Source organism: Platalea leucorodia (genome assembly GCF_965183815.1).
Source record: "Platalea leucorodia genome assembly, chromosome: 17".
NCBI lineage: Eukaryota > Metazoa > Chordata > Aves > Pelecaniformes > Threskiornithidae > Platalea > Platalea leucorodia.
This window is the reverse complement of record NC_138839.1, coordinates 4,333,957-4,351,686: the sequence shown is the minus strand read 5'-3', so window position 1 is coordinate 4,351,686 and position 17,730 is coordinate 4,333,957. Positions and strand designations below refer to the sequence as shown.

Sequence of the window (17,730 nt, the reverse complement as noted above, 5' to 3'; positions counted from 1 at the left end):
GAAAGCAGCTTGCGAAAGCCTAGGACATTCTTTTCAGTGGATAAATGGGCCAGGCAAAGGCAGCATAGCTAGATGGCATGCTTGGTGGGATGGTTACTTCTCCGATGCTACGTGGAGCACAATAATAAACAAGCACTTACACATCACCGCTGCCAGCTTCACTCCTTGTTGGTCTTCCTTATGAGGCCAGGTTCATTACAAGGTCTGTGCCACTTGTGGCTATTCTCAAAGCTACAGCTGGCCTTGGGGCAAGTCTTCAGTGCTGTTAGGTAGCTGCTCCCTTTCCCTTATTTCTTAGTAGGAGGGATGTCTTTGTGAAGACGGGATCTCATTCCTTCATCAGCCATCATCACACACTTCTTTGCCGCACAAGATCCTCATCTTTTTGTAACATTTTACTCCTTTCCACAGATGCTAAGTGTGATGACTTACAGAACAATGGATTCAAATAGAGAATGACCAACAGCACATCAGCTGTAATTGGAAGCAACAACAGGAGTTTATCTTTACTAAACATGTTTAGATTCACTGTTCAGATATAGGACAGGGCGAATTTTAGCATTCTGGATTGAGGTTAAATGTGCGTTGGATTTGAAGTTCAGACTCAAAAATCTTGTAGTGCTGCAAGTTCTTTTGTAAAACTTTGCCCACCAACATTGCAGAAATACCTGAAAAACACATCTTGTGATCAGAGCTTCGATCATCCTCAGCCAGGTATCAGAAGAAGAAAGGTCTTATGAGACTGTCGGTAGCACCGAGTCGCTTCCCAGTTCGGAAGCAAATGTGGCTGTGGCCAGCCAGCCACATGCCTCCTGCAGTCCCTGACAGTAAGTACGCCGTTCTCCACCCTGCATTTTACCTCAAGAGCAAAACTTGCTGCTCTGAGGTGGAAGTGCCCAGACAGTCATGCCTCAGAACATGTTCCTCTGCTGCTTGGAAACATACCTGTATTACTGCGGGTCCCCAAACCATTAATTACCGAAACCCATGCAAACTGAATGTTGCCATGGCAACCTGCAGCCCTACAGAAGGCTATTTGTCTCCTCCTTGACCTTTCAGGAGATCTGTATCTTGCTCAAGCCCCCTTCTCTAATCCGGTTTTTAAAATATAATAGTATGCTACTGGAAGGGATCAGACCTTTAATCTGATTGTGTGTGCATGTGTCAGTGCATGTATGGGGGAGCGCCTGCATTAACAGGCACCCAGCAGCGGCTCAGAGGCAAGACAAAGGAAAAGCGGTGTGACTCTGCCCTGCTGGGGCTGCAAGTGAGCACCTGGGTGGAATTACTGGCTTCAGCACACAGATGGGGGAATCCTCTACATGGGAAGGAGCAGCCCTCTCCAATCCCCTTAATGCAGGCTCCTTCCCACTGAGGTCATGCAAGAGCTGTGCTCTTGCTGATGGGGACTTTGGAGGGGATGCTGTCACACCCGTTTCGGTTTCCCTTCCAGGGAGCCTAGGTCCCTGCCTTCAGTTGCATTAATGACTGTGCCAGACCAAGCAGCCAAGTTTTAGGCATTACTACATGTATGTTGGTATCCCCAAAGTGCGTGTTCTGGATCCGACCTGAGGTCCTGCAAGCTGGATGTTCTTTTGCCTGTTGTATTCCCTCCAAGGGAAGGATCTTTAATCCTGCATTGGCTCTGCCTGCTGGGGCCCTGAGCCCGTGAATTTGTTGGCTGTGCTGTATATGACAGGGTTACTGTGAGCAAGTTAGGTGGTGTGTAAACCCAGAGGAACGAATAGCCTTTTCCCCAAGTGACTTGCTGTCTTTTGAAAACGCTGTCCTCTATTGCGAGCGGGTTGAACAGATAGAGAATACGCTGTAACCTGGGCTGAGGGAGAGGGTCTGGCTTCTGTGCTGTGCCGCTTGTTCAGGTTGTGCTTTGCACCGCTCAGCTCTGCGCGTCGAGAGCCAGCCTCCTAGCCGCGTCTGCGAGATCGGCTTTGGTAGGTGCTGGACGGGGCCTCTTTTACAGGACGCGGGCACAAATGTCCAGAGCCGACAGCGAGGAGTGAAGAATGAGGAATGGGACTGAGGAATCGGGGACCGGTTAGTCAAAGGGAATGGAAACACAGGGTGGAGGGCCGGCGTCGGCAGCCTGGGGCTGCCCTGCGCAGGTGCTGCCCGTTCCGCAGAGCCGCAGGTGCTCGCTGGGCGACCGGGCTGCTCTGCCCAGCGCAGCCCCCTCTGCAGTGTGCAGTTTGCCTTCAGAAGGTAAGTGTTTGGTTGAGTTTTTCTAGGCTGTTTGTAGGATTTTTATGGCAAATGGTTGAGGTAGGTGTTTGCCTGCCTTGTGGTGTAGGGCTGGTGTCAGTGAGTGTGATTTGGCTGAGGTGTTCCCTCAGGGCTGGGGGGCAGGCCTGGCCAGGACTGAGTCGTGAAGGAGTTTGGCCAGGCTGGAGTTACAACTCATGTTTTGCAACTTTTAGCATATGGACCAAGCAGATCTCCCAAAGCCTGTGCTAGTGCTATGTCTTTTGTCCTCCTGCTGGGCCAAGCAGCAGCAGAAAATGTGATTTCAGGGTTGGAAGTGCAGTTGCAGTGCTGTAGTCTGAGGTAGCGAGTGTGCAAAAGCAGGGTTATTTCTGAAAATTGCTGGTAGCTGGGCAGAGCCCTTCTTCCTGGCGAAGGCATGGAGTAACTGGTGGAGTACCTGAAGAACTGAGACTCAATTAAAAGTTAAACTTTCACTAGCTTTATTAAATGGCATTGGGATGAAAGCAGTTAGTTGGACTTTGCTCTGCGGAGGTTCAGGAGGGTCTCTTGTAAAAATGGTGTTTCGTGCAGTCACGGGTAAGGTGGAGGTGGCGGAGTTCTCAGCTGCAGAACCAACGCTGGTGTTCCGTTCTGTTGATCCGACATGGTGGCAGAAAGTCCTCTGTGGTCTAAGCAGAGCCCTGTGCAAGTATGTTCCTTATTAGAGAGCCCACGCAATCAGTGGAGTCTGATTGCAGCTGTGTGGAGCTGTATTTGCTGGGGCTGGCTTGGCCTACCGTGTTTTAAAAAATGCTTAAAGTCTTCACCTACGCAGAAAGGTACCTCAGTTTTTCATAACAAGCTCTGGTTACCGTTCACTCTCTTTTCTCATACTAAGACCGAGCCCCAGCTATAAGCTACATCCCATTGTGCCAGGTGTAAAACAAGCCCAGAACAACAAGGCAGTCTCTGCTTCAAACCTCCCATGCACTAAGGCAAAAGGAACAGCTCCTGGGGACAGTTTGATGTCTTAAAAGCTGTTTCAGCCTTATCTCTAGTCTTCCTTCCCTTTCCTCTCAATGTCACCTTGGTGTTCAGTTTGCCTTCCGCAAAGGTATTCCAGCAAAGTCATGTTTTCCTGGGATCCTGCCTAATTGCGTGGGTAGACTGCGTTGAATTCAAAGCCTGTAGAGTATACCTGTCAGCCCTGTGGTATCTGCTCGCGTGTGGAGTTACGACTTGCTAACGCACCTTTGCATACTATGATGATTTTAATTTTAAGGCCATGGAAGATCTCCTAAAAACACAAGATTGTTGGGGAAGAAAAATAACGCTTCTGGTGTGGTAATGTTTCCTTCTACGTAGGTCTCCTGGTTTTAGTTTACAGTGGATATATTGCAGTGTTTGGCGCTGTTTGCGTTTTGGAGAATTAAGTCATGTAAAGGAGTTGCTATGCTCTTCTGCAGAAAGAGAGTTAGTTGCATTTTAGTGGTGGATAAAACAATTCCTTCTTGTAGCTCTCTTAACGTGTTTACATATCAGAGGTGCTTTGGGCTCAATTGGGATGCAAGACACTCTGCAAATGCAAAGATGTAATTATCCCATTTTTCTCTTCCTACTCCCTGCCTTTCTCCCTCTGCACTTCTGGCTCATCTCCTCCGCCCTTTCCTGAGCATTGTGCTGATGGCAGCGTTTATCTGCATTTGTCCTCTGTCCCTGACATCCAGTTATTGATTGGCATGATTAAAAGGAACTGATAATCACTTCACATTAATCCCATAAATGACTTAAGACACCAAAATATTTGCATAATGCATCTTAAAGGTGGCAGCTAAAAGAGGATAAGACCCAAAACTGCTTGGCACAGGAGAAATGGGCTTCCCACTCACCTGTGGGCTTGCTTAAGTAATTAGCCTTCTGCTTGCATAAGGAGGAATCTGAACTGGTTTAGCGGAGGAAGATGCAATGGGTGCTCAAAGGCTTTGAGATCCGAGCATCCTATCTCATCGCTGAGATTGGGGGTGGGGGGAGCGCGCGGGGGGAGCAGCAGGGAACATGACAGCGGCTGCTGAAATGAGAGTCTGTTTTTGTCTGCTACATCTTGTGAAAATCTGGAGCCAGACGCCCGCTGAAAGTACCTCTGTCTAAAGACTTTCTGTCATAAACTTATCTGATTAGCAGAGAGCTAGACGACAGATTAGCCCCTGCTTCTGCACCAGGGATGGGCTCTCTGGAGCATTTGAGCAGATCTGCTCCTGTTGCTAGTGCTGATAGCCTGTAGGTGGGGGTGCAGCAGGTGGGGAGGAGGTAAGGGGGGATAAGAGGGGGATATTTAAAGGAAGATCATTGCGAGGTAATTCTGCAGATAATGCACCCTCCGTGCTGTCCTGCTGGTCCCAGGTGAGGCCACTCTCCTCTGCACCAGTGAGCTGGTGGTGGTCATGTGCTGTGTGTCCCAGCAGCACAGACTGGGTGCACTTGTCATGTGAGTAGAGGCTGGGAGGGAGCTGTGGCTGTGGGAGGGAGGGCAATATTTCTAATATGTATAATTTTTTGTGAGTGTCTCTGGTTCTTCTGGCTGTCATCTTCCATTTAGAAAGAGGAGAGGAAGAAAAATAGCCACGTTTAGCTTGGGGGAAGCACCTTGTGCTAGAAGGATGGGTGATTTACCATATACTGCAAACAAACAAAAGGGAGACATTCCAGCACTTCCATTTAGTATCATGTATACGTTTTAGCTTGTTCTTCCTCTTCAGTGTTTGTATATGATTTATTCAGAAATATTTTGCAAGTGGATAGTGGCTTGCAAGCAAAAGCATTTGCCAGCTGAACTTCAGTATCTGCTACAGTGAATGTCTTTTTGTGTTTGTGTTCTCCCTCTCCATAGAAGGAAAAAAAAAAAGAAAAGCAAAAAGACTAAACTAGACTACTTAGCAGCAATCTGATGCGAGGATAACAGGCAAAATAATGCTAAGCTGCTCTAATGCATTCCCTTGTCCCAGAAGGAAGAGAGCATTGTTTCAGGATCTGTTAGAGTGAAGAGTTGAAAATGAGTTTTGTAAATAAATCTGTACCCTCAGCTCTGAGCAGTGCTGATGTCCAGGTTCGTGGTGGGTTTCTCTGTAAAAAGAAAAACTATTATTCAAGTAAATAAAGTAGTCTTGTGTTCCAACAGTGATGGAATGGAAAAACTTACTTTTTTTTAAGAATAGAAGGGTGGCAACTGATAGAAAGCTATCAGTTATTTCAGTTCAAGTTTCCTATTAATTCTGGAATAGATCTGCCAATTCCTACACTTTCAGTTTTTCCATCTGAGATGTAAGTTCTGGCCCACGCAAGTTATATCTGGCAAAACTGAAATCAGGAGCTCTGGCAGCTGCAGAGTCCTTTATGGGAAATGAGAGTTCTGTTTGGGAAGTGCTTTGCACTTAGCCTCCGCTCCCCAAAACCAGAGGAGGTTACCTAGGAACCTGACGGGTAGGACGGGGAGAACCTTTCTTGAAATACAGCTATGGCAGGGGCAAACAAAAGGATCTTGTGCGCGCACACACATGTGCTCATACACACAAAAATCAATTATGTGGTGGCAAATAGGATTTCCCTAACTTGGTGCTTTTCTGCTCTGTTGCAGCCGTGATAACGACCTTTCCACTATCATCTCCAACCTGCATCAGAGCCGTCAACTCGTTATGCCAGAGACCCAGAGCCGCTGTGAATTCAAGAGAAACAGCATCGACGTTGGCTTAGGAGCAGCAGGTAAGCAGCTGGAGCAGGTCCTGCTGGTTTGGGTTTGTTGACTTCCCTCCTCTCTCTTTCACATTTGTTCATTTTTTTTCAGCAGCTGCTTTTTCTGTGGCTGTGTTACACTTTGGAGTGAGCTATATGAAAGCTTTTAATATTCTGGTTAAAGATTAACATGGAAAGGATTTCATGGTGATGTTAAAGTCCTTTTGAGATCTCAGCCCAGTGTTATTCTCAGATCTAGTGGTCTGTGTTAAACTACTGGCAAAGGAGCTTGCGCCAGCAAAGAAGTGAAATGTCCCCAGGGTTAGAGTCAAGTGAAGCAGAAAGGCCTTGCAGAGAGCATGGTTTGATTTGTAATTTCATTAATCAGAGGTTCCCCGTGCTGCCTTTGTGCCTGCCATCTCCTTTGTGAGCATGATCGTTTGGTTTTGTGGTGCTGCCTGGCTTTTTTGGGAAGTTCACCTGGTTTCAACTTAACATGGTGAAACCAGAAATGCTCCTCTTGGATCCTGCACCGTGCCTCTCTGGCTGTCAGTAAGGGAGCTACGGGCAAGGGTGCTTTGGTGGTAGAGATGCATCAGTCAACAAGTGAGACACTGGTAATAAAGTAGGGATATGCTTGTTTTTTGCAGAATCTACGATTTGCTTTTGAGTATAAGTAAAAGTTGAGGAAAAACTGGGAGCTATGCTAGTTTTTTCTATCGAGTGATCCCTGTCCTTGCAAATCAGAATTGGATCTCTGTACGTTAATGCAGGCCTTTCCTGAAAATCTGTATGTTTGTGGTTTTGTTCATGTTTTCTTGTAAGTCATTCTATTGACTGCCTAACTTAACCCCGGATCTGAAGGGAACACCACATCTAATACACTTTGGGAGTGTCTTTGGAGGATATTCAGTAATGTGACAGGCACCTGGTTTGCCTTTTGCATGAGGCTTGACCCCTTTCCAGAAAGGTTCCTCCTGCCTGCAGTGAAGTTTGTACTGGTGTGATTAATTTTGCAGTGAAGTGTTCAGTCCCATATATGTGTTGTGCTGAACTGAGGGATTTGTGCTATGTCTGTAAAGCAGCCATGGGCAGCTCCCAGTCTTTGCTTTCACAGCTGGATCTCCGTATTCTCTTCATTAACGAGCCTCCACAGTCCCTTTTCCTACACAGCTCTAAAAGCCAAACTGGACAGAGATACACGTTTTTCTGTATGACCTTGCTTGGTCTATATGTCTCAGCTGACCCCGTATGTTAAAATGGCTTTTAATATTGTTTGCTTTACAGAGAAACTGCTGAGCTTGATCAGCGTTGCTGAAATTCTTTGAGATCCATAGCATTCCAGAAATGCAAAGGGTACTTTTCATTTCCATCAGTGTTAAGCAGTAGAAAAGATGGGATGGAGAAGTCCTAATTCTTATTTGTTAGGATTTATGTTTGAGGTTCTCTAGTTAGCTTAACCATAAGAAAAACAGTAGGAAATATAAAACATAGGCCCCGCACACATGTTGTAGCAGTGAGGGCAGCAGTGCTTGGCTCTGACCTCAAGGAAAGTCTGAGCAATGAAAAAGAAGAGGGCTCATGCACACAAGAGGCCACCAAGCGACAGAGCTTTTCAGGACATGATAGATTTGGTGTGTCTAACAAGAGCTGACCAGCAAAAGAGTAGTTGGGGGGATCGTGGAGAGATTAGGTATCTGAAGGGAGAGAGGGCATTGTCACAGCTCCACAGGGACAGTTTAACTCTGATTTTTCCCCGCTGTCTGGAGCCAGCTCACTCTACATGCTTGTTTGGTTAAGGGAAGACTCGTTTGCCAAAGCCTACGCAGAACTTGCCAGCTCTGACTTCAGAGCATGTGCTGAACTGGTACCTATGCCACCACCTCCCGGACATGGAAGTCAAGGGAACAGAAACAAAATGTGCTGGGATTTGTAGCTGATGCCGATTATTGGGTTTATGTCTTGGTTCTGTTTGTTTTTACTGGCAGGGGTGAGAGGGGAGAATGGTATAACTAATTGCTACATATATAATTTTAAGAGAGTTAGTGTGGGGTTAGTCTAAAAGACTGGCTTTTGTTTAAACCACTTAGTTACAACACTAAGGGAAAAAGAAATGTGCCCCCAGTTGTCTGCTGTTTGCGTTGTACGCCTTTGAGAACAATACTGTGTATTTGGGTTATGAGAATCTTGCCCTTAAAAAGGCATTTGGAGATGGACAATGCTGAATAAATGACATTAATGCTGATGTGTTTAAAAACTCCCCTATCACTCATGACTATAAGCTGCAGTGCTCTGAGTGTAAGTTGGAATCTGCTGCTAAAATGTTTTCTGTTGCTGGTTTAGCATTTATGGTTTGAAGTTAGGCGTACAGTCCTATCCAGTAGAGGCTGAACACTCCGGAGGCTGCTCTGCAGCTCAAACTGCAAGTTCTACAAGTGCAGGATGAGGGGTGAGTGCATACTGCTAAAACGGGATACAGAAGGGTACGTGGCTTCTCGGCTACGGCTGAGGCGGCGTAGAGGATTGAGAACAAGGACAGCACGAATGGAAGAGATTTGCTCGTTGCAGGGTCCGTGGGGTTAAGAAGAGGGTTGAAGTTGGCAGGGTTGGTTGGTTTATGATTAATTCTGTGGGGGAGTTCCTTGTTTTATAGTTAAAACCAGGATTAGAGGCAGTGCTATAGTTTTGAACAGCATGGACTGGAAAATTAGAAGTATTACTCGATCTTTAATGGTCTTTGAAATGCAGAAAGGGGCTGAAACTAATGGAAAATAATGGCATATAGTTAGTTCTGGGGCTTTAATGAGTTCTAGGAGATAGGTGAGACTAGAGTCGGGGTTCAAGCTAGATCTGGGCTGATGTTCAGCTCAAAAGGGCTGAAGAGACTGATGTATTGCTGGAACATACAAGACCTTTGGTTGGAAGAGCGGCACTGATATTAATATCCTTGGAAGGCTTATGGATAATTTTTAAGTGAAAACAGGTCGCTTCATGTCAGTGGTGGTGGTTATATTTGGGAAGAAGAGACGAAGAGCTTAGTTTGGGACAGCAGAAGCTGAAAGACTTAGAAAATACCTGCGTCCTGAAAGACTCAGATAGGGTTTGGCCCTGACTAGACAAGGACTTAATAACCCACCTCGGTGGGTGTAATAACCTACAGTGGTGGGTGATAGCCATTTGGAGCAATAAGCCTGGAGGAGGTGCAGTCTTAGGGCTTGAGATAGCTGGGACAAAAGAATATGCTATCTGTTGCATTAGTGAGGTGTGATTAAGACCAGTGTAGTGATTGTGACATGTTGGTAAATTCAGCATCTACAGAAATCTGGGCTAGCAAATCTGAGAGCTATAGTGCTTTGAAAATAACACTTACCATAAATAATGGACAGACTGTTATTGCTAGTCTACAGCGATAAAGGGGAAAGGGAGGTAGTTATGTTCCCAGCACGTGAAGTTTCATCAGAAATGTTGGACAAGATGCATAATGCCTTCCACCAGTTTTCGAGTACGTTGTAGAGGTGCATGAGTCAACCAAGGCACAGAAAGGCAAATTTGCCCAAGACCATAAAGCAAATGATGACTGAACAACGGAGCTCGGTTTCCTGTTTTGTCCTCCCTGACTTCTCTGCTAGACCTCTGTGTTGTCTGCACTGTGACAATATGGAATAGGTGTGGATTACAGCCTACTTCTAGAGATTCAGCATATAAGAGATTTGGGGGTGAGGGTGGTGTTCCCCCCTGCTAGTGTGTGTACTGAAGCAAGGCGTCTAGATAAGAATAGCTGGCAGCTTAACCCACGTTTGAAGTGTCTCCTGATACTGGACCTTTAAAGGAAATAAAGAATACCAACAGCAAAAATCTACAAAAAAAGCAAAAATCTGCTCCAGCTGGTGCTTCTCAGTAAGATATCTGGAGACCCGGAACTGGCAGGGGTAACTGAGGCTTTTGCAACAACAGCAGAAGTAGGTGGCCGAGAGGCGTGTACTGATAAAATCTAATTGCCCTATCGATTGGCTTAGGAGCCACCGTCAGCTGTGGTAATGTTTGAGATATTCTTATGTGTTTGATGCATGTTAGCTGTATCTCACTGCTCTGGGCCCACTGGGGACCTTAAGGTATTACAGAGATCTCTTAATCATGGAGCAAACTTGCGTGTGTTGGGCCTGCTCTGCGGCACTACAGATTTATTACAATTACCACTGATGCACTTGGATTTCCTTAGGTCCCAGGGGGACCTGGGTTTCGGGAAGAGCTGCCCTGTTTGTAACGGTGAATTCTTAACTAGCTGAGGAAATCCATCACACTGGTTTGGGATTTTTACCCATCTGCACCCTCTCACACTGTTCTTCCTTCCTTCTCATCTGGGTTGACTGTTGACAGTATCGTGTCCTCAGACTTTTAAGAACAGTGAACTTCTGCCACTTCTGCTTTCTCTGCCTCTCTTTGTGACTGGGAGCGGAGGTGCTTATGCTTACAAAATGGAGAGCACTGGTTTCTATAGGCCCTGCATAATGTCTGTTCACCAAATGGTTGTGCAGATTTCAGGTGTGCAAGTGTTCATTGTTTCCAACTCAGATGGAAAGAGCAGTAAATTCTTGTGGAGGATCAGAGAATGTAGTGTAAAGGAAGGGCACTTGCCTCTCTGCCAGCTGTCTTGCTCTTCATTGATCAAAATGATATCCAGTTCCTCTTTTGAAGTCTATGTTACGTCTACATTGGGTTTATTCCATCTGCTAGGTTTAATCTACTTCTCTGGCCAGTGTTGGGCCTTTATTTATTTATTTATTTATTTATTTATAAACCTCGAGAGGTAAGGTTGGCTCTTGAGCAGAGAGGTGCTCCCTTTGCAGAGAAGAGAGGTGAGCTACTTCACCTAAGTGCTGACAGTCCGCAGAACTGCAGCTGGGGGAACATACGTAGAGCCTGCCTGGACAAACAGGCTTTGGTGATGCCCAGAGCTCCCAGGCCAGTTTACCTAGGAGACGTGAATGGTCTCTCCTCTCTTGACCCTGCGGACTTGATTTTCTGCTGCGTCCTTCCCTTCTGGTGGTGTTCTGCAGTGGAAAATGCTGGAGAATGCTTTCCTTGGCGCTAATTAAATTGCAGTCACGATGGGGATATAATATGCCAAACGGAGGAAGAAAGGAAAAGTACGTATAATGGGGTCTGTACTTCCTTAGGAGCACACGGAGGCAGCCTGCACTGGTGAGATTCAGTAAGAGGCTTAACAACATCTGCAAAGGTAGAGCAAGTATGCTCAAATGCCTCAGGGGGAGCGTGCATGTGGGAGGGGAGGGCAGGCGATGAGTCTAATGAGAATATAAAAGTCGTTTCCAAATGGATCAGATAAAGGCGAGGCAGCAGACAGGGTACAGCATTGGCACTACAGAGGGGCTTACCTTGAGAGCGGATGATGGCACAAGGCGCTTTTAATCTTAATTGAGAGAGAGACACACACACACACAAGGATGAGCAGAGCCAGGGCTGCTTGACAAAGGCACAGTAGCAAAGCTGACGGTTTGCACATCAAACACGGATTTAGAGCCCCTTTAAGCAGCTAGCGGTGTGTCTGTAAACAAGTCCAATCCCCTCTATCCAGTTTGGCTAATGCAGTCTGCCAGGGCATGCAGGCTGGGGGAGGACGGAGGAGGCCTTGCGGGGCTCCATGGCTCACAGAAGAAGTACGGGTGCCTTCTCCCGTGTGTGTGTGTGCGCGCGCTTTGCACGCTGCTTTAGGATTTGAACAAGCATTTTGCAATAGAGTCCTGGTCCCAAGGCCCTAAACAATGTCCCCCCTGCAAAAATCCTGTTAATTTCTCCACTTTCTCTCCTCAAATACCCTCTGTTCTGCAGCGCCAGATTTCAGGGCTTTCCAGTTGCAGTAGGACTATTTGCATGGATAGAAGTGGAGGGATCAGGCTCACTGATGCTAGAGGAAGGTGGGTAGATCTTCCCTCTCTTCCTTCTGCCCCTTGTGATTACAGGGAGTTGGCTCGATGTCTGAATACTGTCCAAGAGAGGGCACTTAATGGAGACATGGCAGAATATCAGGTCTTGCTCCAAGCAGCAAGCAATTTGCTGTAGTTCTGCATAGAATATTTGGGACTGCTCATGGATTAAAGACCCCTTCGCCAGTGATTAGAGGCTGCTTTGGCTGTGCTGTGGGAGGCAGCAGAAGGCCAGCTTTCCGATGTTGCAGAGCTCCCAGACAGCTTGGGCTTTTTCTGGGGGTTGTTGGTCAATGTGATGGAGTTGACAAACCCTGAGAGCCTTGGCCTCGGAGCAGTGGTGTCCTCAGTGACCAGTATCGTTGTGTGTTGACCTGCCATGATTCCTGTGGAAATCCCACGTGACAGGGAGAACGTGACATCTCTGTCCCTTGAGGAGTCCCACTTTAGGGCAGTCCTGCTCCATTGGAGGTCATGTATACTTGGTGCTTTTGCAGTCCTGGAAAAGCAGTGTTCACCTACATGTCTCAAAAACATCATGAAAGAGCTCTTTTCTCTCTGCGAGGTTATTTGTTCTACTGTGTTAACGCTCCTGCCTCATCTTTCCACTTGGTGCTCTGTTGACTAAGCAAGGGAGAAGGAGAAATTTCAGGAGTGAACTGTAAACAGATTCACATTTAAAAATTGGTCTTGGAATTTTTATTGACAAGGCAGTGCTCGTAGCTCACGCACGTGGATCCGTAGCTGATCAAACTAGTTGTCTCACTTTCTTTGGGCCTATCCCTGAATTTTGTGCGCCTGCCGTCTAGGGCTTCCCAGTAACTTCATTTGGCTTTGCACTGAGACCTAGAGCTTTCATCTACTAAGGAGCGGTTAATATTGGGGTGAAAAATAATTGGGATCAGTGATGTTCTAGCTAATGGTTAGAGACAGAATCACAGTGAACGGCTGTTTTCTGAGCGTGTGATAATGAGCTAGGATGCAGACATGTTTTCATTTAACAAAGCCAAACAACAACAAAAAAAGCAGAAGCCTTTATTGAACTGCTGCCTGAAATTGAGCAGAAAATCAGCACCAAATGGGCACCTAGGAGTTGTAAGCCCAGGCACCTTTGTTTACATGTTTTACCGCGAAGGACAGTTGTTTACCTAGGCGACATAAGGGTCTAGGCTCTGTCAATGCCATTCATCCTCTTGGCTTGGATCTGGAGGACTGTCCTTTCTTTGTGCTCTGTTTAAGTTCATTTTTATTTCTTCTGAAGCCTTGAGGGAGTGGGAGGTGACCAGCATCCTTTTGTAATACAAACGGTGGTCTTGGGAGGTGAAGGAAAAATGGGAAAGCCCAACATGGAAGCACTTTTGCTGTGCCCTGCAACTGCACTTGCAGCGTAGGTTAGTGCGTGGGATTTTGCTGGTGTGAGTGTCAAGGTTTTATTCTTGGCTTTGTCACTGCAGGAGGAGAAGGAGCCAAGGCAGTTTAGTGCCCTGTTTTTGGAGTTCAATAAACCTTGCTCTTGGCAGGGATTTGAAGCCTGCTCCTGGCAGGAGGGTTCTTGTGCGATGGCTCTGCAAACACCTTTGGGAAGGTCAGTGATGTGTTTCAAGGTGTATCTCCCTCACTTGTAGGAAAGGAGTGCCGCAGCTGGACAGGGCTCACCATGGGAGCTTAAGTATCTTGGCCCTCTCTGTGCCGGGCGTGACCAGGGCAGACTGGCCGTAGTCAGGACGATGAGTCCATCACTCTGGCAGTTGGATCAGCCACCAAGCTCATGGCCAGTACATGTTGTGGCCTTGAAATTGAAATAAACACTGGCTCTCTCTTCCTTTCCTTGCAGCTCTAGGAAGAACAAGATTATCCTGCTTCCAAAAATAACCTCTTCCCCGCCCCCTGCTTCCACCTCCTTTCCCAGGTGCCTTACAGGCAGCTAGTAAAGAGCTGAAAACAAATCATTGGTGCGGTGACATCTCACTGATGTTATATATAGAAATCCAGTACGGATTGTAACGTGGCACCTGACTTGTCCACTCTTGCTTGCTGCTGGGTGGAAGCACAGGGAGAGGAGGCACTGAGTCGCTGCTCCTGACCCTGCCACAAGTCAAGTTGATCCTTCAGAGCCAGGGTTTGACACTGTTCCTGCTCCAGTGCGTGTGTGTATCTCTGTGTCACCAGGTTTGGATGCTGTGGATTTCGTCCTGCAAAGCCTAGCCTTCTGCTCTCGCTGCACAGCAGGGGTAACGCTGTCCCCCCACAAGTTCCCCATAGCTGTGTGTCTGGAAAGCTTGCATTGCGATTAGGTGCCCAGGTAGCAGGCACAGAACTGCTGCTCTGCTCCTTCTTTCTTTCAAGCAATCAGCAGGGTGCTCTGTGGCTCACAGCTTCCCGAGGTCTCTGGCGAAAGTGAGGGAGAAGTCCTGCTGAAGAGGAAGGGGTGCAGGGCTGCGCGCGTGGGAGAGGCGTGCTGGAGATAACACGTGAAAATGTTGACCCAGCCTTTTGGATTGATAGGCTTGAGAGAAGTCCACCAGGAAAACAGACCTGACCACAATGAGCACCGTGCATTTAGAGCCTCGGGACAGGCAAACTTGCCAGGGTGGTATGTGACCATGACTGCCTTTCCTTGAAGCCCTGCCAGCTCAGTCCCTGCCTTCAGTGCTGCTCCAACACGTGGACCCTTTGGCAAAACAGGCCTGCCCTGGCCTGATCTCAAGTAAATGGGAAAGAAGACGATAACCATTACTATAATTTGTGAAAGGTCATGTGTTGGGTTTTTTTTTTTTTTTTCCTCCTGCTGTCTCTGCGTATACGGGTAAGCCCAGGTTTCCCCACAGGGGCACAGGAAAGACCCTCAACTCCTTTCCCTCTGCTGAGCATGTCTGATGACTTTCTATGGTTATTAGCCTCTTCAGTGCAAATCAAGGAGATGGGTGAGGATTCTCAAGGGTTAAGTTGTATGTATATCGCTGTGGGGAACACTCATAAATTAAATTGGAATATGTCCTAATGATGCCCTCTCCCCAGATGCAAGCTTGTGGTTTCAGACCTGGTCAGGGGAGTCAGCAGTACCGCGTGCTTTCCATCAGACGTGATCACACGGGAGGAGCTGTCCTAGGATGGAGGGCTGGGGGTTGGAAAGATTTTATTAATGATTTGCTGTGAGCAAGAAGAGGGTCAGCTGCCTATTTCATTAATTTTTTTAGCTCTGCACAATCTTTTTGTTGCCAATTCCTTTTCTTCTCTTTGCTCTTCTCCCCTTTCCTGCTCTTTTCCCTCCTCCTTGTGTTTCTTTGGTTCTCAATCACTTTTCCCCCCTTCCTTTTCCATTCTTAATTGCCATCTCACATATGCACCCTTCTTCCTTTCCATTTCTCTTCCTCTCTTTAGTTCCCTTGTCCTCCTCCCTGTTCTCCCTTCCCCACCCTCCCTTCATCTCCAAGCTCCTCGGGAAGAAGACAATTTGAAGGCTTTCCGCTCTGCTCTCAGCTGAGAGGCTCCTTCCCTCAAGCCAATCAATGGCAGCCTTTCAGCCCCAGTGGGGCTTGGCAAACATTAGATCAATAAGTTATTAGCACCATTCTGTCAGCTGTAATGTGGAGATTGATCGGGGCCGGGGCTCCTGCATGCTGCCTGGCACTTCCCCAGCCTGATAAAGATGACAGATTAAGGGAATAAGAAAAAGGAATTAAGGAGTCTGGCTGTCAAAGCTGTCACGGGCGGGAGGAGCGCTGTTTTTTTCAGGGGCTGAATGAGTGCAATTGGACATTTAAATGGTGCTAAGGGTACAGCACCACCAGCAGCTCTGTTGGAAATCACTATCTTCAGCGTTCACTTTTCTAAAGAAATGCTGGGAGGCTTGTAGAAGGAGCAGCCAGAGGAGGTGGAGCAGCCCTCCTGGGTGCTGGAGGGAATACCAGGTTGCTGGCACAGACCACACGCAGAAGATTCAGCACTTAGGAGCCCACAGAGAAATGCGAGTGCTGTCCCCGCCGCGTTGCCTTACCCACCTCTTGGCACGGTTGGGTGTTGTGTGGCATTCCCCAGGACTGAGGGAGGTATCTGTGTCAGAGGAATGATGCCAGTTTTCATAGCTTTTTATCACAGATATAGAAATTGAGGCCAAACAACCTTTGCCCGAGAGGTTTGTGGTCCCTCAAGGAAACCCTGATCCTTATTGGAACTGTGCTTAAGTCTTCTGATCTAACAAGCTTCCCCGTTCTTCTGTTTTACCCACTAGAACATGCTCCTTTCTAGAGCTAGAAAGTGAGTCTCCAGAAGGCCTGGACCTCCAGCCCACACTCCCAGCCTCATTCTTTAAATCTTTTCTGCAAGAGAGTGGGGATTCACAAGTTTGCAATTGCTAAAAAGCCTCTCTGCAGCATATAAAATTAATTCACATCTCTCTTAAGTGCAGTATATCCTCTCCATAAGTGTTTTTCATACTATGAATATTTACTACCTTTCTATGGCTTGGTGCGTGCTGTAAAAATGAATTTTGTAACAGTCTGGGAGACAAGGGGATGTTGGTGCACCTTCTCCAATAAACAGCCTCGTTACAGCCAGACAGGAGGATGGCTCCAGCATGACCTGCACCTCCCTCTGTTTCACTCCTTGGGAACTGATATATTGGGACAGTCCTTTTAGGAGCTTAGCTCCAGCTAGGCGAATCGAGTGAGCACAAAGAGGTGGGAAGTAGCGGGATACTGTTTGCATGGTAGGAGGAAAGGCAGATGGCCAAGTGGTTAGAGCTGAGGAAGGGGGTGCAGGCTCCTTCTCAAGCCTAGGGAAGGATGGTTGATGTGTTATACATTGGGAATGCTTCTACTCAACTACTGTCTTGTTGCATGCTCCCGCAGCTTTCATATATGCTGCGGTTAACTCCCACTTAGGAAGGGGTTAGTGACACTAGGCCGACCTTTGGGGTGCTACTTTTGATGTAGTGCATCAAATGACGTAATGCAATTTTGATGTAATGCATTGAGATCAGTGGGTGATGGTCACTGACTTGCCTGTTGGAGTCCTTCTCTGCTACTGAGAGGAGTGACTGCACAACCAGCCTGCCAAAGTTAGGTTCTCTCAAAGTGAGCAGAAAAGAGGAAAACCTTTGATTACTCGATATTGCATCCTCCTTGCTTTGTAGTAAGAGGCCATCAGTGTGTCCCATTCCTCCCTCCCCTTTGTTTCCTGTTTTTCCTCCTGTTTCCGAGAGCTTCTTGTCACAGGGAACTTGAAAGGTGATGCTTAGGGAACATTTGCAGATACCTAGGCTAGGTCTAGGCTAGGGACAGTCCTGAGCCAGGAGCACCCAGCTTGCTCTGCTGTTTGTGCTATTTGTACTATTAAGACTGGTACAGCAGCTAGCAAAAGGATGGCTCCTGCCCTGGAGAGCATGCAATCTAAATCTAAATGACAACCAACAAATAGATACAGATGTGGAGACATAAAGGAACAATGAGATAACCCAGTGCAATAGCTAAGGCTTGAAGCCTGCTGCCTGCCATGTCCCTAAAGCCATGAAGCTGACCTGCTGCTAGGAGAGTGCTACCTTTATTTTGCAGCTGGTTTGACATCCCCTTTGTGGAGATCCAGCGGTATTTCCCCCTTCCTTGCTAGAACTAACCCTGCCCCATGAGCTGGCATGCACTTGTATTATTCTAGGATCCCAAGTCTCAGAAGCCCACTGCTTCCCTTCCCCCAGCTTCCCCAATAATTTTTTTTCCATTCTCGTTGCCCTCAGTTAAATTATGGCCCGTTATTCCCATGACCTTGTGCTTCACTCTGCCTTTGTTCCATTGATTCCTGCTGGCAAGGGATGGGGCCGATGTGCAGCCAGATTCCACGCTGCTGCGCGCAGCCGACTGCG

General features: G+C 47.2%; 1 protein-coding gene across 1 annotated transcript in view; it reads left to right on the top strand.

Annotated features, from left to right (window-relative positions):
* Positions 1-17,730, top strand: part of SAMD11 (sterile alpha motif domain containing 11) — a gene marked incomplete at its 5' end in the record, with an annotated part of 125,574 nt that overhangs the window by 64,835 nt on the left and 43,009 nt on the right. Inside the window, 1 exon segment of the mRNA XM_082329064.1 lies at positions 5,834-5,958. Coding sequence (XP_082185190.1) covers positions 5,834-5,958 — 125 coding nt within the window.